The 24,898-nt window shown below is 43.9% G+C and overlaps 1 protein-coding gene across 1 annotated transcript in view; it reads left to right on the forward strand.

The window, feature by feature from the left end:
* Positions 1–24,898, forward strand: part of HHLA1 (HERV-H LTR-associating 1) — a 33,980-nt gene that overhangs the window by 1,641 nt on the left and 7,441 nt on the right. The window contains exons 3-13 of the mRNA XM_041768576.1: positions 2,873–2,932; positions 4,002–4,082; positions 4,996–5,079; positions 6,054–6,137; positions 11,982–12,065; positions 13,918–13,974; positions 14,079–14,171; positions 16,580–16,819; positions 19,036–19,254; positions 21,649–21,717; positions 22,062–22,136. Coding sequence (XP_041624510.1) covers positions 2,873–2,932; positions 4,002–4,082; positions 4,996–5,079; positions 6,054–6,137; positions 11,982–12,065; positions 13,918–13,974; positions 14,079–14,171; positions 16,580–16,819; positions 19,036–19,254; positions 21,649–21,717; positions 22,062–22,136 — 1,146 coding nt within the window. The remainder of the gene's footprint in view (positions 1–2,872; positions 2,933–4,001; positions 4,083–4,995; positions 5,080–6,053; positions 6,138–11,981; positions 12,066–13,917; positions 13,975–14,078; positions 14,172–16,579; positions 16,820–19,035; positions 19,255–21,648; positions 21,718–22,061; positions 22,137–24,898) is intronic.

The following is a 24,898-nucleotide window of genomic DNA, read 5'->3' on the forward strand; positions in this document are numbered from 1 at the left end:
AAACCTGTTGGTAAACAAGCAGGATAGCTGGGGGGAGGGAGGGCACAATTGCCCCTTATTTTTATTTATTTTTTATTTTTTTTATAGAGAGAGTGTGTGTGGAGGAGAGAAAGAGAGAGAATCATAAGCAGGCTGCATGGCTAGCATGGAGCCCAACTCAGAGCCCAACACAGGGCTTGATCTCACAAACTCAAGATCATGACCTGAGCTGAAATCAAGAATCAGATGCTCAACTAACTGAGCCACCTAGGCGTCCCTAATTTTTATTTATTTTTAATTAGTACATTCGTGTGGTTCAAAATGCAAAAGGTACATAAGTATATAAAGTTAAAATGATCCCTGGCCAACCACTTCATTTCCCCCAGAGGACACCAGTTGTACCAATTTCTTGTGTATGAGCAGAGTGATTTTCAATAAATATTTCCCCTAAAAAAAAAAATATTTCCCCTATATGAGGCTTCAATTTTCTCCTCTTCAAATGGTAACTATTTCTACTCCACAGGTAATCACACAGGATGAAAGCTGATCAAAATAGTAAGCATGAAAAAGTATGAAAAGCAACAAACACCTTCTATCTTAAAGATACTACTTTGGTGGTCTTTTTATCCAAAAAGAGAACAATAGTTTTACGTTATCCATGTGGTAATTTATTTGAAAACTGCTCTACATGGCATCTTGTTCTGAAATCTCTTCTTCAGGGGTGTTCAGTTCACACTTCAAATTATCATTATCAAAATCCACCCACAGGTTTGCAATTATAAAAAAAGGAGTGGTGGAAATAACATTTCCTTAGTAGAAGGAGTGGTGTTCAAGAACAGTTCTTGGTTAGGAAGATTACACAAGGCCCACCAAACTGACTTGACAGGTGCAGGAATCCTGCAAGTGTCATAGCCCAGAGCTCCCCTGGAGACTGGGACTCCCAAGCCCACATGACCCTGATCCTTCACCTGTACAGAGGTTTCTCCTTCCTGGCTCCATCACAGGCCAGGTCGGTGTCTGCCACAAGCATCACTGGGGCTACATCCTGTAGATAGCTCAGAGCACCAGATAGGAAAGTAGACTGTGTGCCAGCTTAGGGCCTACTTGATCATATACGTCTGTCTCAGAGTTCCTATTATTGTGACATAACCCACCTCCTTCAGTAACCATGTATGGGGAAGGAGAAGCACAGATCCTACCTGCCTCTGATCCCCCAAGCTCCAGTATTTAAACAGGAAGCTTGATACCTGCTGAAAGGTCAAACTTACTTACACAGGTAACAGTTACCTGGATCCAAGTTCCTAAAGGCTGTTTGAAAAGCAAGGAACACTCTAAACATCCATCCGCAGATGAATGGATAAAGAAAATGTGATACGTACATACAGTGAAATATCATTCGACCTTAAAATGGGAGATAACCTTGCCATACACAACACCATCTTGTTGGAGCTGGAGGGCATTAAGCTAGGTGGAACAATCCAGTCACAGAAGAATGCATACTACATGATGCCTCTTCTAGGAGGGATGTAAAATAGTCAAATCCTTAGTAGCAGAGCCGAGAAAGGGTTGCCAGGGACTCAGTGGAAAGGAAACAGGACCACCAGCTAGATATGGGATGTAGGTACCTCACTTCACTTCCCTAGGCCTTAATACCCTCAACCTTCAAAGGGAATGCTGGACAGGATGGCTTTTAAGAATGTTATAAAATGGGACGCCAGGATGGCTCAGTGGTTGAGCGTCTGCCTTCAGCTCAGGTCCTGACCCCAGGATCTGGGATTGAGTCCCACATCAGGCTCCTTGTGGGGAGCCTGCTTCTCCCTCTGCCTATCTCTCTCTCTCTCTCTCTCTCTCTCTCTCTCTCTCTCTATCTCTCTGTCTGTGTGTGTGTGTGTGTGTCTCATGAATAAATAAATAAAATCTTTAACAAAAAAAAAGAATTTTATAAATTGTATAAGGCTGTGCTTCCATGGTGCGATTTCATTCATTATAGTGTCTGTAAACAAAGACATCAAAAAGGAAAAAGAGGCTGCGGTCCTTGGTGTGACAGGTAAGTAGGCCAGCCCTGACTCTTAACTTGCCCTGGAACTCTGGAACACATTCTTCAGCCTGTCTCTGCCTTGTTTTTTCCACCTGTAAAATGGATATAAAAGCACCTGTTCCCCTGGAATGTAACAGGGAAGGTAATCATGGCAACAATAGTAGCAACAAATGCAGCATGATCCTACTGCCACCTAGTCCAAAGCAGCTGATCTTCCAGGTCACAGGAGGAGCTCACCACATCCTGAGTGCCCTGTCTGCCACTCCTCACGTAATGACACATGCATGTCCCTCCTCCCTCCTGAGGCACAGACAGTAAGCTCCATGGAGGTAGAGACTTGCCCCTTTCCCTGGACCTCTTTAGACCCAACACCCAGCATGATTGCTTGGCTCTCAGTGAGTGTCTGCTGAATGAATAAAGACTGAATGTGTGCTCTAGGCATTTCAAGATTTCCTGTGACGTTTTCTTTGACAGCACAAACTCCAATGAGTGGGCAGGTGGCCTGATATTTTGGAAGGCCACTCTACAACTCTTGGGAAGCAGGTTCTGGGCTCTACAGTTTAGGCAAGTTTCTTGTCCACTCTGAGCCTCATTTTCCTGATTGGGTAAGGGGGTGGAGTAGTTAGACACCCTGCCTGGGCATCACCTGCCTGCTTATTAAAATGGGGATTTCTAGGTCAAGATCAGTCCAAGGAGACTAGCGTATTCAGGGGAGGAGTCGCCTTTGCACGAGGCTGGTGATTCTGACCTTCACTGAGCTGGGGGCTGCTGCATAGAGGCCCCCAAGGCTTCTCCAGTGACTTGAAGCTGGTGTTATAGGCTCCTATGTCTCCCTGAAGCCTTTTCTCTCCCCAGTGTCTGGCCTTGGAGGAGAAGAGAGGAAGGAAAAGGGGGTGGCTTTTCTAGATACCACAGGTGAGTATACTCCTTCCCACTGGGGCTCCATGGGTGACGCCCTTCTCAGGACCCCCAGTCCAAGTCCCCACAGCACGGTGCATCATCTCCCCAGGCTTCAGATTGTGTGATCCACCACAATTATCTGAGCATTAAGTAGGCATTGAAAAAGACTATGTTAGTAAAATATAAAGAGGAGCATGAACCACTATTTTCACCTCATCAGCTGCTGTTCTGAAGGTTCAAGGAAGAGCTAGGAGATGGGTGAATTTTAACCTAGCAGCTTCTCTCCACTTGGCTGCCGGCTACCAATGTCCGGGAGAGTGACCCACTGGTTGATCGATTTCTGTGTGGTTGTCTGAGCCACATCCGAGACCGATTAAACCTGAATCTCTGATGATGGAGCCCAAGCAGCAGACTTGCAGAATTAAAACAAAAAAACAGGGATCCCTGGGTGGCGCAGCGGTTTAGCGCCTGCCTTTGGCCCAGGGTGCGATCCTGGAGACCCGGGATCGAGTCCCACGTCAGGCTCCCAGTGCATGGAGCCTGCTTCTCCCTCTGCTTATGTCTCTGCCTCTCTCTCTCTGTGACTATCATAAATAAATTTTTAAAAAAATTTTTAAAAATAAAAATAAAAAAATAAAAAAAATAAGAGAGAAAGAAAGAAAGAAAGAAAAAAAAAAGCTTCTCCCCCAGAGATACCAGCGCCCAGCTTAAGCATTGTCTGTTAGACATGTAGTCCTTGCTAAATTCAGTGCTGTTGAGTGCGGTTTCCTAGGCCTTCCCACTGAACGTCGGCTTTTCCCGCCTGTCCCTACTGTCTCCAAATGCAGAGATAAATTATTCACACTAAGAGGTCCTGTCCTCCACGTGGACTTCTCCCATCTAGCTTGTCATGATGCATGTCACTGGCTGTCATCTCCTGAGCACGAGCACTGCCCCTTACCCTTTGAATTCCTTGTGCCCCTTGTGCTGTGGGTGTGAGCTCAGTAAGTGTCCAAAGAGGAGGCACACCAGCCTGAATGTCAGAAAGGGGAACTTCTGTGGCAAGAAAAGCCAGCCAGTGACATCATCTGCAAATCTCTTTCAGAGCTGCCTGCCAGGTCGGTCGATCTGTCCGCCCTGAATCTTACAGAGCTGGTGAATGGAATGCTGAGTAGAGCTTTAAAAGGTATCCTTTTCTTTAAAAAGGGGGCAGGGGGCACCTGAGTGGCTCAGTGGTTGAGCATCTGCCTTTGGCTCAGGTCGTGATCCCAGGGTCCTTGGATCGAGTCCTGCATTGGGCTCCCCACAGGGAGCCTGCTTCTCCCTCTGCCTGTATCTCTGCCTCTCTCTGTGTGTCTCTCATGAATAAATAAATAAAATCTTAAAAAAAAAAAGCACAAACCATCCAGGCCCACTTATGCCTGTATGCACGTCACTTCTGGATGGTCTGCAAGATGGGCAAAACGGATCACACCTCGATGCCCCAGCGTCTCCACGTGCAGATGGAGAACGCAGTGTCCCACCTAACTCCTGAGGAGATTGAAAACATCCAAGTCAAGTAAGAGGCTTGCCAGCATTTTGAGAGCAAGCTGCATTCCAGACACAGCATATGTGCTGATATTTCTAATCACAATGACACTGCGAGAGAATTGTCAGGGCTTAGGGACGGATAAGGAAAGCACAGTTAAGGGGCATGCACTTTTGCAATTTGGGGGTTGCCTTTATCTGATTTATTTTCAATGTTTGTTATATTATTGTTTATTTTTGCTATTTACTTTTATTACTTGTTCATTGCATTTTTAATTTCTTTTTTTAAAAAAAGATTTTATGTATTTATTTGACACACAAAGAAAGAGAGAGAGAGCACAAGCAGGGGGAGTGGCAGAGGCAGATGGAGAGGGAGAGACAAACTCCCCGCTGAACAGGGAATGCAGAACTCGATCCCAGGATCATGACCTGAGCTAAAGGCAGATGCTTAACCAGCTGAGCCACCCAGGCACCCCTGTATTTTTCATTTCTATTATGTTTACTAATCGATAGTATTATTAATGTCAGTAGGCATTTGTCCGATGGCTTCTTTATCTCAATATCCTTGGCAGATACCAAGAAGTTCTTCTCCCTGCTAAGCATCACTTCCTACAGCTCCTTTGCCTTCTACAAGTTTTCTGTGGCCATTTACAACAGTAAGTGCTGCCTGGCTCTTCCTGTTGGCAATGATGGGGAGCGACGGGCTGGCAAGGCCAGGTTCTGTGTCAAGACTGTCTTCTGTTTTTTTTTGTTTGTTTGTTTGTTTGTTTGTTTTATTGGTGTTCAATTTGCCAACATATAGCATAACACCTAGTGCTCATCCCGCCAAGCGCCCCCCTCAGTGCCCATCACCCATTCACCCCAACCCCCCGCCCTCCTCCCCTTCCACCACCCCTAGTTCATTTCCCAGAGTTAGGAGTCTTCCATGTTCTGTCTCCCTTTCTGATATTTCCTACCCATTTCTTCTCCCTTCCCTTTTATTCCCTTTCACTGTTATTTATATTCCCCAAACGAATGAGACCATATAATGTTTGTCCTTCTCCGATTGACTTATTTCACTCAGCATAATACCCTCCAGGTCCTCCACGTTGAAGCAAATGGTGGGTATTTGTCATTTCTAATGGCTGAGTAATATTCCATTGTATACATAGACCACATCATCTTTATCCATTCATCTTTCGATGGACACCGAGGCTCCTTCCACAGTTTGGCTATTGTGGCCATTGCTGATAGAAACATCGGGGTGCAGGTGTCCCGGCGTTTCATTGCATCTGAATCTTTGGGGTAAATCCCCAACAGTGCAATTGCTGGGTCATAGGGCAGGTTTATTTTTAACTCTTTGAGGAACCTCCACACAGTTTTCCAGAGTGGCTGCACCAGTTCACATTCCCACCAACAGTGCAAGAGGGTTCCCTTTTCTCCGCATCCTCTCCAACATTTGTGGTTTCCCATCTTGTTAATTTTCCCCATTGTCACTGGTGTGAGGTGGTATCTCATTGTGGTTTTGATTTGTATTTCCCTGATGGCAAGTGATGAGGAGCATTTGCTCATGTGCTTGTTGGCCATGTCTATGTCTTCCTCTGTGAGATTTCTGTTCATAAGACTGCCTTTGGATCGTGTCTCTTCACAGTTTCTAACCTGAAGACTCTGGACCCTGACAAATTCCCCACCCGGTACTGTTACTGTCTGAACAACCGGACCAATGACTTATCAGGTGGGTGGAGCTACCTGTCAGGCTTGCAGCTTTCCTGATTTTGCTTGTACCCTTCTGGATATGTTTGACTTAATTTTTTTCTCTTTAGAGTGAAATAAGAAAACACAGTGGTATCTATTATGCTTAGATATGTACCTACTTGCTGTCACAGAAAGTTCTTTGCTTGGTTTTTAGACTAGGGAAATAGTTAAGTCTGAACAAACGGGCAAAGACAATGTGTTCATGCAGCTTTTTTTTAGCAGAAAACTCTGAGAACAACATAAATATCCATCATCAGGAAAATGGTTAAATAGTCTATACATTGGAAAACAGCCAGAGGCCATGCATTAATGAATGGGTGTGGCCAGATTTGGCCCACATATGAAAACATTTTCATGGCATTTTTAAAAAGATTTTATTTATTTATTCATAAAAGACACACACAGAGAGAGAGGCAGAGACACAGGCAGGGGGAGAAGCAGGCTCCATGCAGGAAGCCCAATATCGGACTCGATCCTGGGACTCCAGGATCACACCCTGGGCCAAAGGCAGGTGCCAAACCATTGAGCCACCCAGGGCTCCCCTCATGGCATTTTCAATTAGAAAAACAGACTTAGACAAAATAATGTGTAGAATACACTGTCGTTGATGAAGAGATACAAATCTGGACACCGGATAGTTGTCTACCTCTGAAAGAAGATCATGATGCGTGTTTTGCAGTGTACAAAGGTGTCACCAGATGTTTCTTTCAAAGCTAGTATACTCATGTATTACTTTTATAGCTGAAAATTAAAATTATTTGATGTTCCTTCTAGTTAGAGAATCCTGAAAAGTAAAACTGAAAATTACTCTCTTACCACTAATTCACCCATTCAGTGATTCTTTATTGGGCACATACTATTAGCCAGACTCTCTTCGAGGTGTGGGGGTACCACACTGGGCAAAGTGAACACACACACCCTGCTCTCATGAACTAGGGAGGGACAGAGAGTCAATGAACAATTCAAAAATGCATGATGTGTTGGCTAATAACATGACCATGAGAATAATAAAGCAGGGGAAAGGGTGAGGAGGGAAATGGTGGCGGGTATGGCTGCTATGTGTAGGGTGACCAGGGAAGTCTTCCCTAATGAGGCAGGAAATGGAGAGACAGCCCTGGGGTACCTGGGAACACAGTGTTCCAGGCAAAAGCCTGGGCAGCAAGGTAAGGACTAGAGAGGCCAGCATCGTTGGAGCAAGTGAGCCACAGCAGACGATCATGGGAAATGAGCTCAGAGTTGTAGGGGCAAAGTAGGGAGGGTGTTGAGAATCGAGTAGAAGTTTATAATCCACTCAAGGATTTTGAGTTTTCACTCTGAATAAGAAGGAAGCTGGTGTGATTGTCCACACAGAGGAGGAGTGATATGATCTAAGTTATGTTTTAAAAGAATCTCTTTGGCTGTTCTTTTTTTTTAAAAAAAAAAAAAAAGATTGTAAGAGAAGTAAGGAGTAAAGGTGGAAAAGCCTCCTGGTCTTTTTTATCACTTGACCCAATCTTAAAATATTTTCCAGGATATTATAAACTCTGCAAACATTTGTGATGACTACATAGCCTGTAAACGTTAGCAGTATTTTCTTAGCCATATGCTGGTGACTTTGGGGTGGATTCTAGGCTTTTCTTAACATAAAAAAAAAAATCCTGTATTAGACATCCTGGTGCATAAAACTTTCCCGTTTCAGATCACTTTCAAAGGATAGATTCCTCGAAGTGGAATTTCTGGAACAAATATTGTGAACATTTTAAAGAGAGTAATTAGTAATGTTTAATGAGTATTGTGTGCCAGACCCTGCAGCAAGTACCTCGCAGCAATTATCTTGTTTAACTGGCCCTTATCAACAAATTACACGTGGGAGGACAAATGTTGTCCATAACCACATCTTCCTCAGCCTCTCATTAGCCCCTGCTGGGGGCCTAGTTTTGTGTGGGCACTGAGTCCCTGCCTTGATTGTATAAAAGATAAAAATAAGATGTAAAGAGCAGAGTCACATCTGCAGGAAAAGAGTTTCTAATTCTACTCGGTGAGCCAAAGCATATTTCCACATACTTGAAATGATTATTTGAAAAGAATTGATCCATGGATCATTACCACTGATAAAATAGATGCTACTCCTCCAGTAAGGCACAGCAATTTTCACAAGGTTCACAATGGACACATCACAACGTGCTGATGTCTACTCCCCTCAAATCACTGCAATGAGAGGCTGTACACAGGCCAGCTTTTTGCCATTGCTCAGTACCTGGGGGAAGATGTACTTGTGGATACTCTTCAGACCTGGATCATTTTCACTTGAATAGTCTCAACTCTTTAAAGCCCTCCTGTGAGGGTATATTTGCATATTTTTTTCTAACTGAAAATTGCTTACATTTTCTTGATTTTAAAAAAATAATGTATTATGATGTCAAAATGCCATATGACAGAGACAGTATAATCAAAAAAATCAAAAACATATGAAATTCCAACATCCATAGGTAATCACGTCACCCAAGGTGATCTAAGCAACCTCTCTAATCTACTTACCTAAGCCATCTGTCAACTAGTTGTCTAACCTACCTGTCCACCATCCCACCTACTCCATCCATCCTCCCATCTATTTACCCATCCTACTCTACATTCTCTATACTATTTAGAATACAAGCCAGGTTATTATGACAAATGACCCCAAAATAAGATGCCTGACAGAGGGTAGAAGGGGGTAGCTTTCATGTGTGACCCTCTGGGTAAACCTATCATGGCTGCTCTGCTTGATGGTTTAGGGGACCCAGGCTCCTTCTAGCTTCTTGCTCTGCCTCCTATGATTGATCGATCTTGTTCTCGTAGTCTACATCCACATTCCAGCCACATGGGAGAGGAGAAAGAAACTGATGACATTCCCACTCACAGTCTGGAAACCTTCTACATGGCTTCTCACACTCTATTGCCCAGGATTTAGTCCAATGGCTGCACCCACCAGCAAACAGGCTCAAAAAATGTAGTTTTTCAATTATGTTAAGCCACCATGTGCCCAACTGAAATTTCATGTTCTCTTATTTTTAAAAAGATTTTATTTATGTATTCATGAAAGACACAGAGAGAGAGACAGAGACAGAGACACAGGAAGAAGGAGAAGCAGGCTCCATGCAGGAAGCCTGATGTGGGACTTGATCCCAGGTCTCCAGGATCACACCCTTGGCCAAAGGTGGCACTAAACTGCTGAGCCACCCGGGCTGCCCTCATGTTCTCAGGAGAATGGATATTCAGAGACAACCATCCATGTCTACCAAGTTTTCCACGCAGCTTTAGAATCCATCTTTAAACTAATCAGTGCATCTTAAAAGCCATTCTATTCCAATGACTACAAATATGCCTCGTTCTTCATATGAATCCATAATACTTGCTGAAAAATGTACCATAATGTATTTAATGTGTCTCTTCTTGATGGGAACTTAGTTTATTCTCAGTGTTGTTATAATTATAAACAATGCTATGATGAATACCTGTGTGCTTGGAGTACTTGGTGTACTTGCCTAATTATGCTGTGGGATACAGTCCTTGAAATAGAATTGTTGTCTGACAGGGAAATAATTTTGTGGTGATTCAAATTGCTAAAATTTCCTCTAAGACATCATTCCTAAGTTTACACTTCTACCAATATTTTTTGAGAGCTCATGTCTTCCACACCCTTGCCAACACAAAGTACTAAGACACATTCTTAAATTATTACCAACCATATAGGCAAAAGGGCTTTTCTCCCCTATTTTCTATTTATATATAAAGATAATCAGAAATAGGGGCAGCCTGGGTGGCTCAGCGGTTTAGCACTGCCTTTGGCCCAGGGCATGATCCTGGGGACCTGGGATCGAGTCCCACGTCGGGCTTCCTGCATGGAGCCTGCTTCTCCCTCTGCCTTTATCTCTGCCTTTCTCTCTCTCTCTGGGTGTCTGTCATGAATAAATAAATAAAATCTTTTTAAAAAAAGATAATCAGAAATCACTTATGTATCGGTACTGCTAGTAAGTTGGATAATCCAAATTTTCATCAAAACAAGGGATGACTCTGGGGTTATGGTAGCTGGTTTTCTTCCAAGCCTTGTAAAAGCCATTCTGAGGGGAGAGTTCACACAATGTGTTAAGACATTGCTTGAACAGTAGTGGGAACATTGGGAAGAGTGGGAGCTTTGGCCCAACATAGACCTTAGTTCAAATTCAGGCTTCACCACATCCTGGGGGACCTTGGGAAAGTTCCATCATCTCTCTGAAACTTGGGCACAACCTGGACTCCATCTTGGTGTCCTGCTCCAGAGCCATGGTCTTAGCTTCTGGGAAGTGTTAGTAGCAAATTTCAGTTTACTGGTCAGTTTATTAGTCTCCCTCTCTCTCCCACTAATCTCAGCTTCTGGCAGGCAGAGATTGTGTTTCATGCAATCCTCCAGTACTGAGTAGGTGTCTGGTGCCCCACAAACACTCAATGAATGTTTGTTAGATAAATGAATTAATGAACAAAAAAGAAATTTGAGAAGCAGGAAGAAAATAAATGGAAGAAATAATGAAATACTACCTTTCTTCAGACTGGTCTAAAGAGATGTGAAAAGGAGTACACTCAAGTTAGTGTTCCTTCTGTATGGCCAGGTGTCCACATCTGCATCGATGTCTCCCCTCCCGGAGGTTGACCATGTGTCCGTGCAGGTGTGGTAAGATCACACCATGGCTCTGGTTCATGTAGAGAAGTGTCCATCTCCTGTTGGCTTCACATGCTGCATGTTCCATTGGTTATAACATGACATTCTCCTGCCTCTCTGGGCTCTGCATTTTCAGTCCTCTGTATTCTATATTTTCAAATCTGCTTGCCCCCAACCCCACACCTGAACTCAACATCCCATTAGTAAAAGAAGTGTTTTTATAAAGCATGACAGGAAATTATCTGGATGACACCAGAAGATTCTTCTTTCCTGTTTGGGGCTCCAAGAATTCACATCCTTTGCCCTGGAAGCCAAAAATGTGTTGGATCATGGAAAACCATAAATAAACAACGAAGGAGGTTTGCTTGGAAGTACATTGTCACTGGAAGCTTTCATTGGTCAATGGCACCCACCATGTCAAGCAATGGTCCTACTCAAATCCTGCTCAGAGAGAAAGTCCACAAAAATTTTATAGCCTGAAATGTTGTGAAATTTTCCCAATCCCCTCCCATCAGGCTTCTGTTTTGCATAGGGTTCTTGCCTCTTTTTAACCCACCACTAATGTTGACATCACATTAAAATCCAAAATTATTGTAACATGAGAGACACCTAACTTTAGGAAATGAACAAGGGGTAGTGGAAAGGGAGGTGGGGGAGGATTGGGGTGACTGGGTGACAAGCACTGAGTGGCGCAGGTTGAGCACTGGGTGTTATGCTATATGTTGTCAAATAGAACTCCAATAAAAGAATATACAAAAAACCCCACAAAATTATTGTAAAATTATGTTGCATTATTGTGAGCTGCTTCCTGTCAGATGGACTTGGTATTCTAAAACAATTGGATGAAATAACAGGGGACAACAAATGGGAAAAATCATTATTCAGTAATGTGGCTTTTCTCACTCATTTGGTGTTGGCATGGAGGGATTTGGGAGGAGAGGGCAATGGGAGGAGGAAGGGAGTTATGACTGTGTATCCAGAAGTGTTCTCCTTGCCTAGAAATAAGGTGTATTTGTAACTAGTAATATTTCTCTATATGATGATTAACATTCGTCAACACACTGAACAAAATTGAACTTGTAAAATCTACTCCCAAAAGTCCAAATATACTGTACCTTTCCCCTCAACTTTCTGGATCAGAAATTTATATCTCCTCAATCCTTCTTGCAGATTTCACAGCCCTACTGGTGGACGTCATTGGAAATTCAACCAGCTACCTCACAGAGATTTTTAAGTCAACTTCCATCCTCTCAGGTGTGTTCATCTTGAAAATGCTTGGAAAATTGATTTGGCAAATATATCCAACTTATCCAAATTTATCCAAACTTTGGATATATAACCAAAGCTAGTGGAATCCCCACCCCAAGCCCTGCCACATGCTGGGCTGCCAGGAACTCTGTGTAAGTTTTATTTAAACAATCAGTGTGGCCCAGTTTCAACCACTAGTATTTGAAGGCTCCATCTTCCAGCCAGAGTTATTCCTGGTATCTAAAATGTTGGAGGAAGAATCCAAGGCTCGGAGTTAGGGGAATCTAGGCAGACTCAAGAAAACAGCTTCTAACAGATAGCTTTAATCGCAATTTAAAGATGAAAAACTGAGACTTGGAGAGATTGCCTATTTTGCTGAAGGTCAGTTCAGAGTTTAGTATGAGATGTATTTGCAGCCCAAGACCATGTCTGACATACAGTTGAGGAAAATCTGCCTCACTACACAGTGGCTTCACATAACCCCAAGCAAGTCACATTCCCCCAGGGACGCACTTTGGAAAGCACAAATCTAGTCAATTGCCCACACATGGCCTCATCAGAAGGCTGGGGTGCTGCACCATGGAGCAACTATTGTGTTAGAAATAGGGAGAAGGGAGAAGGAGAAATAGTAATAGATACATCAACTGCCAGGGACACTTCCAAGGCCTTTCCATGTATTGCCTCACTGGATGCTCAGTATAACCTTGTGGAATAATTACATATGTATCCACATGTTATAGGTAAGGAAACCATGGCACAGAGAGGTCAAGTAATTTGCCTAAGGTCATTATGAAGAAATTCAACTCCAACCCTGGTGATCTGGCTCTAAATTCATGCTCTTGCTCATTATGCTAATATATATAATAACAGGACTGCAGTCATAGTGATAATTATTATTATTTTGTCTATTTACTGAGTTCTTCTATCTGCCAGGTACCATACACATTATCTTACTGGGTCATCACAGCCATCCTTCGAAGGATGTGTGAGCAAACGTCCACATTGTTTTGGCAGCATCTTTTTTTTTAACAAAAAAAAACTTTCTTTGGAGAGAGAGAGAGAGTGCATGACACAAAGAAGGAGGACAGAGACAGAGGGAGAGGGAGGGAGAGTGAGAGAGAGAATCTCCAGTAGTCTCCACACTCACCACAGCTACATCTCATGACCCTGAGATTATGACTTGAGCCAAAACCAAGAGTCGGATGCTTAACCTACTGCTTAACCAGGCGCCTCTTTTGGGTAGCATCTTAAGGGACAAGGATGTTTAGGAATTCATTAGTTTCCAGACTTTTGAAGGTCTAGTAGGACATCTATACCACACATGATAAAACATTGCCAGCAGCATCCTGCCATAATTAAACACATTCACATTCATTTGGCAAAATGGCCCTTTACACTAAATGAGACAAATTGAAGACTGTAACTAGCCTCATATCTGTCAAGTCAGATTTGCGACCAAATAAGTCCTGGTACCAAACTCATATAAAACCTTCCATTTTACAGTGATCTCAAATGAGGGACTGTGGAATTCAAATGTTCACCATTTTAAAATGGGTAAACTGAGACCTAGAGAGGTCAAGTAATTCACTGATGGCCACATATTCTGCTAGTAAACAGCAGAGCTGATATTTTAACACTGGCAGCTGACCCTAGAGGCTGTAGCCTTAGCCATTACATTATCCTGCACCTTCCCTCCCCAAAAAAAATCCCCAGAAAATCAGAGTTGCCTTAAAAAGGAGTTTGCCTTATTTTTTCCTATAACATCTTAAACTAGGGATTCCAGTTTAATGTTCATTTCAACCAAAGACCTACAGCTTTAGACCCACTGCTAAGTGTGGTGTACTGGTTTGTCTTACAGTGAGCCAAACAAATGAATCCGACTGCATCTTCATCTGTGTGATGACAGGAAAGTCAGGTGAACTACCCGCCATTCTTTGACAAGTTCTCTGAGTTGAGACTTAAACAGAACCTTCCAGCAGGTGAACCCAGGATTTGATCCTGTTGGTGTGGTTTTTGTAGGAAGGAATCTTTCTGACTTCTGGGAGATGGCAGAGAAGTCTCCTGTTATCAACTACACGTTCACCAGCAGCATGGCTGGTGTTCTGGGTGAGTGTAAATCCCCAACGCTCCTACTAGAGGCTCCAGGCCAGGGTTCCCAGGTAGCAAAATGAAAACTGAATGCTGCCCTCGGGTGTTTTGTTTAGCTACACTGTGCTAAAATCAATGGGTTTCACCTCTAAAGAAAATTCATCTCTGGATTCTCTTACAAAAGAAGAAATGATGACTCCACTGGAGTTGAGTAGTCACTGTCTCCATTCCTCCCATTAGGAGGGACACCATCCTCCTCTTTTCCATAGACCTCTCTGTTCCTTATCACCTGGCACATTTTTCTCAGATTAACTACTTGGATTTTGTATAATTGAATTAGTGACACTGTTGTATACATTGTCACCCTATAATACCCAGCCCCTCCCAACCATCCTCTACCCCTCTGCGCACACTCCTGCCCATCTGCTTGCCTCTTCCGTGGCACAAGTGGCATTTTTGGAACTACCTTTGAACCCACTTTCGCCCCTACACTTAATGATCATTTGTAGCTGAATAAAGTTTCTGGAATCTGGCTGGTCCTCCAAGATTATCTGCTGCTGCTGTGGTTCCAGTCCTTCTCATCTGCCTTTGAAATGGGATAGCCTCTGAACCAGTCTTCCTTTCATATTTCTTTAAAATATCCCTCTGTTGCCAATAGAGCGATAGTCTTAAAATACATTTGGGTTTTGTCTCATCACTGCTCAGAACAGAGTTGGTAGCAGAGGGTCCAAAGCCCTTAGTCTGGAGCATACATTGCTCTGTCATCATGCCCAGCCTCATCTGCTCTCTTTTTCCTTGAACCTTCTGCTAAAATGACATTGAAACTCCTGCCTTTCTTGCAGATGGCATCTCTCTGCATGCCCGTGTCGCTCTGCTCAGCCTGGAGCATCTTCCTACTTTTCCATATTTCAGAGCCCCACTATGTCTGTCAATCACCAGCTCAGCTGCTGCCACCTTTTTCCTAAAAATCCCCCAATCAATATTTGCCTTCTATCTTCTATGACTCCTTAATATGACACTCATCCATCATTTGGACTCTGTGTTACTCCAGGTTGGAACACTGGTGACTTTCTGTGTGTGTCTCCTCACTGAATGATCCTTCAAGGCAGACACCAAGTCTCCTTCAGTCTCACAATCTGCCTTCCCCCTGGTGCCTTGCATGGTATCATGTCCATAGGAGGCTCTTGAACAGCGTTTCTTGGAGTGAAATGAAATTTAAATCTCCAATTCCACTTCAGGGGACTGCCTTGATTTGCTTTTATAACAGTTCTGTTTATTTATCTTAGTTATGCTGAGGAAGGAACCTCAACTTGTATGGAATGAGGCTGCTTGATGAGGCGATGAAGTGGGAATTTGTTGGATTCCCTTTGCCTACTTGATTCTGAGGGCAGATCCAAGGACTGGGTCAATTTCACTTCTTTAGAGAATCCTCCCAAGACCTTCCCACACCATCTTAATTATATCTACCCTTTGTCTTCCTTTATGAAGTACAAATGCTTGGGAAGAGAGAACATGTTTACAAGTTGACACGTATTTGCAAGGTTGATGTGCTTGATAGCCAGTCACCTGGCTGAGTGATGGTTTGATTGGAAGGCACTTAGCCCTATGTCCAATTGATCTGGAAACAAGCACCAGGCCTCTGGTGCGTGTGGGTTCTACTGATCCCAGAAATAAAACAGGAGAGAAGAGATGAGGATGCAGGACCATGTCTTACCCTTGTACAGGATGTGCCCTGTACAGTGACCTGCCAAAGGGGCAAGTGAGGGCTGAAATCCAACCCAGAAGAAGGGATCCAATGCTCATAGGAGCCTGTCATCCTGACATGCAGCTTCCACCACTAAAGGCTGCCCAAAAGGAGCTAGAAGGTAAAAATGAACACCTGAGCCTTTTCTTCCCTGTCTTCATGGAGCATCCAAGGGCACTGTGTAGATCGCCCTCCGAATTGAGCCTTCCTGCTATTTCAGTGGGGACCCATCTTTCAGGCAGCTTCTTCCTGGCAGCTTCTGATGCCCCCAAATTCCACCTCCGGTCTCTAGTTGCACCCATAGGACACATGGATCAAGCCTGTCCCCCTTCTAGGAAAAAGTTCTGGAGCCATCAAGCTGCTGAGGGCTGTGAGGTGGGTGAGGACTCTGATGGATTCAGGTTCTGTCAGGAAACCTGTCGGATGTCGGATACTTTGCAGTCTGACAGCTTTGCATTCTGTTCACAGTGCTTCTCCACATAGTGTTTTTGGAAATTGATATTTTAGCTTATTTTGCCATTCAAAAAGAAATCCTCCTCTTTTGTGACATGTGGTACTGTTCCAAGTAAGGTTTGGATCTCTGTGTTTGGTACATTTGCATCCAACAATCTTTCAGTGGCTTGACAATTTTTTGCTCAAAGTGTCAAGCATATTAAATCTGCCATTGACCATCTCCCTGAATGTACAGCTACCAGGAGCACAGCCATGACTTCAAAGCTCAAGCCCACAAGCCAGCAAATGCTACCGAGGACAAGCCCCCTGCGCGGAGTCCAGAGCACCAGGGCATCTGCTCTAAGAACCTCTCCATGGACAGAGACAACTCCTCCTGCAGAAGGAGAGCAGACCAGGAACACAGACAGGCTTGCCCAGCTTCCCACCAGGGCCACGGCCACGCAGGGCAGTGCTTCACCCACCCTCCCATCCTTGGGTAAGAAGCTTTCTCTCCCTTTCCCCTCCTGTCCTGTTTCTCCCACCTGTTCCCCCCCTAAGCTCACATAAATAAGTGAAACCTTTCCATTATCCCTTCTCCAATGACCCTGTTCTTCTTCAGCATCCTTGAAATAAGAGATTGGTGTGAGCCAATATGAATTTGATGCAGACAAGCAAAGGCACCAAGTATCATTGGCATAATGTCCTGCTGACATTTATTTGTATGATTTTTAAAATTTTGAAATAGTTGAAGACTCACAAGACATTGCAAAAAATAGTACAGAGAGCTCCCTGATATCTTTTGCCCAGCATCTCCCAATAGGAGTATCTTACCTAAGTGAAGTATGTTGTACCATGATGTATTCTTATTTCAGCAAAGCACTTAGCAATATCTCTCCTGAAATGAACAGTATGTGGTGGAATGAGGTCAACATTTCATGGCAGGGTTAGGTTAATTTGTAGCTGGCTGGATAATGATGCCAAAAATATGTTGATGACTTGATGCCAGCATGGAAAGCTGCCATACATCATGTGCCACCATCTTTGTAGACACCATCAGTACTGTTGTCACAGAAGATGAAAGGATATGTTCATGCTATTTGGAAATAAGATACAACAGAGATAACACTTTCATTAAAAGCCAGTACTGTCTTGATGAGTTCCGACAAGGGACGAGAGTTATAGAATTCATTCGTTCATTCATTCACTCATCAAGATGTTTTTAATACCAGACTCCGGGTTAGCTGCTAAAAGCACAGCTCTATCAATGTTCCCTTTCATTCCTGAGCTTACAGTCCAGGGAGGAGACATGGGGCAAGTAAACTGATAGTTAGGATCTATCCTACAAAGAACTATTATCCTGGAGAGCCCAGCGAGGGGACTTCCTGGAGGAGGTGAAAACTGATGGGAGTCAGGCAGGAAGGAAAGCAAGAATGAGGAAAATGAATCAACTTCACTAACCAGAAAGTCATTAGTATGCGAGCTGGTATCATGACAATTCCACATAATTAGAAAGTTTCCCAGAACAATATGAAGAAGAAAAAAAAAAAAAGATGTGATTGTTAGTGGCAAGAAAAACCATAAAATACTTAGCTGTAAGCCTAGCAGGAAAAAGTGCTAGGTTCTATATAAGAAAAACTATAAAACTTTAGTGAGAGTAATAAAGGCATATTTAAATAAATAAAGTGATATACCATGTCCTGGATGAGAAATCTGAGTATTTTAAAGATGGAAGTTGTTTGCAACTTAACTATTTTTATTTTTTAAGATTTATTTATTTATTTATTTATTTATGAGAGACAGAGAGAGAGAGGGGAGCAGAGATACAGGCAGAGGGAGAAGTAGGCCCCCCGCAGGAGCCTGATTCAGGATTCGATCTCGGATCCCAAGATCACAACCCGAGCCAAAGGCAGCTGCCCAACTGCTGAGCCACCCAGGCGTCCCACCAACTTAACTTTTATATTTAAATTTTTCTCTGTGAGTTTTAAAAACTTGAAAAAAATATTTTTCATGCCTACCATGGAAATGAATAAGAGAAAACCTAGATAGAATTACTTAAAAGACCAGCGAGGGGGGATCCCTGGGTGGCTCAGCGGTTTCGCGCCTGTCTTTGGCCCAGGGCGCGATCCTGGAGTCCCGGGATCGAGTCCCACGTCGGGCTCCTGGCATGGAGCCTGCTTCTCCCTCTCCTCTGCCTGTGTCTCTGCCTTTCTCTCTCTCTCTGTGTGTCTATCATAAATAAATAAAAATAAAAATTAAAAAAAAGACCAGAGAGGGATGATTGGGCTTCGTCACAATCCTGTGATACCGTATTATCGTTATTAGCTTTATCACCATCCCCATTTAAATGATAAAGCTAAAAAAAAGTGAAGTCACTTGCTCTCAATGTCATAACATGAGGGAGGCAAAAACAGTTTCCTCTCAGGGTCTCCTCACCTCGAACCCCATAACCTGGGTCACACGATGAACTTTGAGAGAGCCCGCTGTTCGGATGTCCAAGGAATTTAGAGATTCCTTTCTTAATTGGTAGTTAGGAAAATAAAGTTTACTTTGTTCTATTCATTCCAGTTCAAGGTAGAGCTTAAATCCCTGAGTTACTTGTTTTATGCATGCACGTTGCATTTCCCCTTTGGTAACATTTCAGTGTTTTGGTTATTTTATGTCTGAATCAAATCGGTCAAGAATGTAAGTGGCCTGTTACTGTCTCATGATCAGCTACCAGGAGGTTGGCCAGGACCCCATGGGTGACAACGGACAGTCAGGCACGGACTCCCACACTGCCTACGCTCTGGGCGCCTGGAGGGCCTCCCTGGGAAATGCTGTCCTCCACGCTGACATCGCCTGCTGAGGCCACGGCCACAAGGAACCTTTCTGGGCCTCCCTCTAGGACAGCAGCCACACCGGGCAGCTCCTCCCAGGCCAGCCCAACCTCAGGTAAGAGGAGGTGCTCACTCTCATTTCCCCCATTTTTAAGCTAAATTTAGCACTGTCTGTTTTTAAAACATTTTCTAAATATTTGAAATACAATGCACAGCAAAGTAATGAAACCTAAGTTAGCACCATAATTAACAATCATAAAGCAAACTCTCTCTTCCTTTTCTTTACTCCAACCCTCTTCTTTCACCTTGAATGAATGAATGAATGAATGGAAACTCCCTCTTTGCAGGGTCTCCCATGCTCTCTCTGTTTTATGTGTTGAACTTAGAAATTTCCAATTTCCAGAAAAATTTCTTTTTCCCTGCTCATAAAGCAAGTGACCATTAGGAGCCAATACTGTTCCCTCCAGCCAATTCAACTGCCTTTTTGGCATAGGATCAGTAGGTATTAATGTTATTTCATTAATTACATATGCACGATGTATATGCAATATAATGTGGCGTACTCGTTAACTACATACACAAATAAAATGATGTGCATTCATATGCAATCATGTGCTATCAGGAAAGCCTGAGTTACAAAAAACAAGAAAAAAGTTGTCAAATGTGATCTCAGTTTCATGTATCTATGTGTTTACGTAAGTGTGTAATAAATAACACACAGAAAATAGAAAGTGAACCAAAATAAGACTGAAAAGAAATTCACAACGTATTAACCTTGACTATATCTGGGAAGTTGATATGATTTTTATTTTTCTTCACTCCACTGTCATGAATTTTCCATATTTTTATCCTCCTATAATCAAACAAAAAAGTTTTACTGTATTTATTTTTAAATCACTTCCTCTGGCACCTGCTGCCAGTGCCCCTTCTTCCAAGCTCACCACAGCTGGAGATCAGAAGACTCGTCATGTCTGTGCTTCGTGTCCATTAATTTGACCTTCCTGCCTGTGAGCCATGCTCCCCCCTCAAGAACCTGGAACGTAACAGGCATTCAGGAAAAGTTGGCAGGACCACCTGCATTTCTTTAAGAAATGGAAGGTATACATGCGAAGTCTTGCCTTGAGACTCAAAATCTCAATTGCACCAACAGATCTGGGGATGCAATTTTGATAACTGCAATCGATGGGAGAAACACCTCACAGGATAGCATAGGAACAATAAAAGCTAATACATTTGGGTTTGGCTAACCCGAGGCTACACTGTCTGGTCTTTATTCCAGACACAGCAGGGTTGAAATCCTGACTCCACCTTTGCTGTCTGTCCTGAGACCCTTCTCTTGATCTCTCTGAGTCCTGGTTCTTTCATCTTCAAAACTGGGGCGGGGATAGCTAACTTTTGGAGCAGCTGTGAGGATTGAATCAGGTGGCTTCACTAAGGCGTTCAGCTCAGCATGTGGCACCTGGGAACCACTCAGTCCCTGGCAACTCCTACCAACCTGTCCCACTGCACCCCCAGTGCAGCGTGGTGGCCGGCTCCTAGGGACCCACTTCGCAAAGGGCAGTGGCCAGCAGGACATCACCAGAGGAGAGCCTGGGTCTGCTTTTGCCCGAAGTCCCTTTCAGCTCTAATACTCTATAATTTCTACAGTCATTTAGTTAAACTCTGTGTTTGGGTTGTGATTAAAGCTGCTCTGTTGCACCCAGCTAGCAAGCTTCAATTGACACCTTCTGGGTTCAGGGGGCTTATAGTCCTGTGCTGACCCCCTCTAAGAAAATGGCAAGACTGCCCCATGTAGGTGGGCCCCCTGACCATAGTGGTCTGCACATGTGTGATGCTGCCCAGCTTGGGTACCAACGCAGCGGCCCACGTGGAGCAGAAGCAGCATCTAATGCAATGTTGCCACACCCATGGCCTAGCAGGGGAGCATAAGGAACCAGCAGCTGGCTTCCCCCCCCCCCACCTCACCCCTCCACATCATCCCCGAGAGTCCAGCCATCCAGTCATAGCAAACGAACTGCCACTCACTTCTCTGGGACTTTGCTTAAGCTCTTTGCTCTGCCTGGAAGGCCTGTTCTCCTCACTAACCACTATGTTTGCATCTCAGAGAACATGTCCTCTGCCCCCAACCTCCATCCTCTCTGCTCTCGTGCAGGTCAGCCTCACCCCCTTTGCTTCCATTTCACCACACAAGTGAAATGGCCCGTCCCATCTCCCTCACCCTCGGACCCCCTCCAAGAAGGCGCTTTGCCACTTTTGCCAGAGACCAGGTTCTTGACAGCAAGGTTCGTATCCTGAAGCGGTCCTTAAGCCAGGACTTTACGAACATGATGAAAAGAATTGCTGAGGTGAGCCCATGCTCTACCATGAAGAAGACAGACAATTTACAAGGATGGGCATGAAGGCATCACCTTTGGTTGACTAGGGCATAACTGGTGGCATGGGGCTTCTTCTCCCCATCATGCACCCCAAGAAAAAACATGGGCTCTCCCCCTCCTTCTCTTCCTCCCAGGATCCTCCACCCCTGGCACACAGACCCCAAATCCGACCAAGGCACCAGCTCCAAAATATCCACAGACAGGTAAGAACATGCGGCTGGGAAGGGAATCCCAGTACCACATGGCTTTGGGGTAGGGCTCCGAAGCGGTGGGGGGTAGTGGGAACAAGGGAGCCAGTAGGCTGACCAAGCCTGGCATCATACTTCATCAGTTCTAGCAGCAAAAGAGGCAGGAGAACTCGTTTACAAGCCTTGCCATGTTGCTAAGTTGCCCTGCGATTTGCATAAAGCACTCCCTCTTTCTTGGCTACAATTCCCTCTAGATTTCGAGAATGCTTTATCCTTAAGGTGTTATTATTCCTTAGTTGTGTGCATCACCCAAAGCCAGATTGTGCTGACTGTTGTGTGGCCACTCTTGCCCCTTGCAGGGGACCTCCCTGCAGCATGGCCACCTACCACTGGAGAAGAGCCGGCCCTGGTCCCAGGACCCCACCACGTCTCAAGTACGTCCCGGCAGCCTGCCGCTCTGTCGCCCTTGTGTATTTGGAAAGAGGTGGTGTAGTGCAATAAAAAGAGGTTTGCTAGATAAATTTAGATTCAGAGTGCTGGGATTAAATCCTAGCTCTACTATTTACTGGTGAGGCGGGCTCCAGCGCTCAGCTTCGGGAATTCAGTTTCCTCGACTGGGAAGCAAGAATAATAACAATTATCATGGGCACTAAAACTGTCTTTATTTCCCATGGTTTTGTATTGAGTAAGATAATGTGTGTGGAAGTGATTTGGAACTACAGAGCTCCGCATAACTTAATCCAATCAACTTTTATCGAGTGAACACCTATTGAGTGAGGCGCTGTGCACTTTGCAAACAGAGGCTGTTCTTTTCATGAGCCTGATGTCAGCAAAGGCGGCGGAAGGAGGAACGGGTGACTCCCAAATTCAACCCCCACTCACTGGATGCAGCTTACTTTTTTTGCATTTTACTTATTATTTTTAAAGATTTTACTTATTTATTGGAGAGAAAGAGAGAGCGAGAGAACAAGCAGGGGAGGGGCATAGGGAGAAGGAGAAGCAAATTCCCTGCTGAGCAAGGAGCCTGACCTGGGGCTCGATCCCAGGACCCTGAGACCATGACCTGATCCCAAGACCTCAGGATCATGACCTGAGCCAAAGGCAGGTGCTTAACCAACTGAGCCATCCAGGCACCCCTACTTTTGTTGTGTTTGAAAGGACACCCTGCCTCTCTCATCCCTGACCCTTAATTTCTATGGAATTCTAGAGGAAACCATGTTTTGGGCTTATGCTGGGTTTTTGAGACTCCTCACAGAGGCTCTGCGCTTCAGTTTCTGGGTTTCGTGATGCGTTTTTTTTTTTTTTTTTTTTCCATTTTTGGATGCCTCGTTCTCTTCCTTTCTGCTCCAGAAGACAGAAATTGATACAAAGTGAGCCCTTCAAAGCTGGCGGAGCCCTCAGGCCCCTCCCACTCCTGGGTGCCTTTGTATGCCAGTTTCCAGAATGTTCCTGGACTATCCAGGCCTATGTCAGCAGGGCATTATTAAATTCCTGGAGACTACACAGTCTCTTTTTTCATACACTGGAGATCTGCCCCAGCCCTACTCCCAACCTGCAGTGAATGGGCCTTTCAGACACAAAGCCATGATTATACTGCCAAAAGAAATTATAGCCATTTTCCCCCAGAGGTTCTAAAGAAACACACTGTTGGTGCAGATGGGGGGCAGTTGTCAGACTGAGTTTTGGGAAACGAGTTGACTATATAAACTATCTGTATCTGTATCTACTTATATAGCTCTCTCTATTATCTATCTATCTATCTATCTATCTATCTATCTATCTATCTATCATCTCTGTCATTCTGTCCATCCATCCATACAATAAGAAATGTAAGTATGAAATAAAGGGGTTTTGACAATTTCCAGTAACTGATTCTTCCCATTCACAAAGAAATCATGCCACAAAGTCTTCTGAGATTGACTCCTTCATCCACTCCGTGAATATTTATTGAGCTTCTGCTGTTTCCCATGCACTGTACTAAGCCTATTTTTACCCTTTCTTTGCAATAATTCTGCAAGATAGGTAATGTTATCTTCATTAAGCAATTTCAGTGAATGCTACACCTAAAAAGTAACTAAATTTTGAGCTTACATTTGTCTAATTCCAAGCCTGTGCTCCTTCCACTCTTCTGTGTTATCTGTCCCAAGATTCTCCATCTGTATAAAATAATTGCAATTCGAGGAAGAAATTGATTAAGTTTTTTATATGTATATTTTTATTGGAGTTCGATTTGTCAACATACAGTATAACACCCAGTGCTCATCCCATCAAGTGCCCCCCTCAGTGCCCATCCCCCAGTCACCCCCACCCCCCACCCACCTCCCCTTCTACTACCCCTTGCTCATTTCCCAGAGTTAGGAATCTTTCATGGTTAAGTTCTTAAGAGAAAAAGCAGTAAATGCTATGTGCAGCCAGAGAGGAAGAGATTAGCTCCATCTGGAGGGATTGCTCAAGAGGTTTTCATTCATCCATAAAGTGGCATCTGGGGGCACCTGGGTGGCTCATTCAGTTAAGTATCTGACTCTTGCTTCCAGCTCAGGTCATAATCTTGCAGTTGTGGGATCAAGCCCTGCATTGGGCTCTGCACTCAGTGTGGAGTCTGCTTGAGATCCTTTCTCCCTCTCCCTCTGCCCCTCCTTTCTCTCTCTCTCTCATAAATAAATAAATAAATAAATAAATAAATAAATAAATAAATAAATAAATAAAATCTTTAGGGAAAAAAGAAAGAAAGAAAGAAAGAAAGAAAGAAAGAAAGAAAGAAAGAAAGAAAAGAAAGAAAAGAGAAAAAGAAAGAAAGAAAGAAAGAAAGAAAGAAAGAAAGAAAGAAAGAAGAAAGAAAGAAAGAAAGAAAGAAAGAAAGAAAGAAAGAAAGAAAGAGGCACCAGAACAAGGTAGCCTCTAAGTATGCATTCTAAGTAGAGGCACAGCTTATGCAAAGGCATGAGGCAGGAAAGGACAGATGTTTTTCCAGGGGCTGGAATTCTGATGCTACAGGAAAGTGATGAGGAGTGAGGGAGCAGAGGCTGGCAAGGGGACAGGGCGCTGTCCCAGGGCCATAGAAGGAATGTGGACCTCCTCTCCTGAGACAAGTGGGAGTGACATGGTCAGATTTGTGGTGCAGAAAGGCTTCTCTGGCTGCAAAGTGGAGACTAAAGAGGGGAGGATATGAGAGTGTTGTACTAACCACAGCCAGAGA

The sequence above is a fragment of the Vulpes lagopus genome, chromosome 9 (assembly GCF_018345385.1).
Source record: "Vulpes lagopus strain Blue_001 chromosome 9, ASM1834538v1, whole genome shotgun sequence".
Lineage (NCBI taxonomy): Eukaryota > Metazoa > Chordata > Mammalia > Carnivora > Canidae > Vulpes > Vulpes lagopus.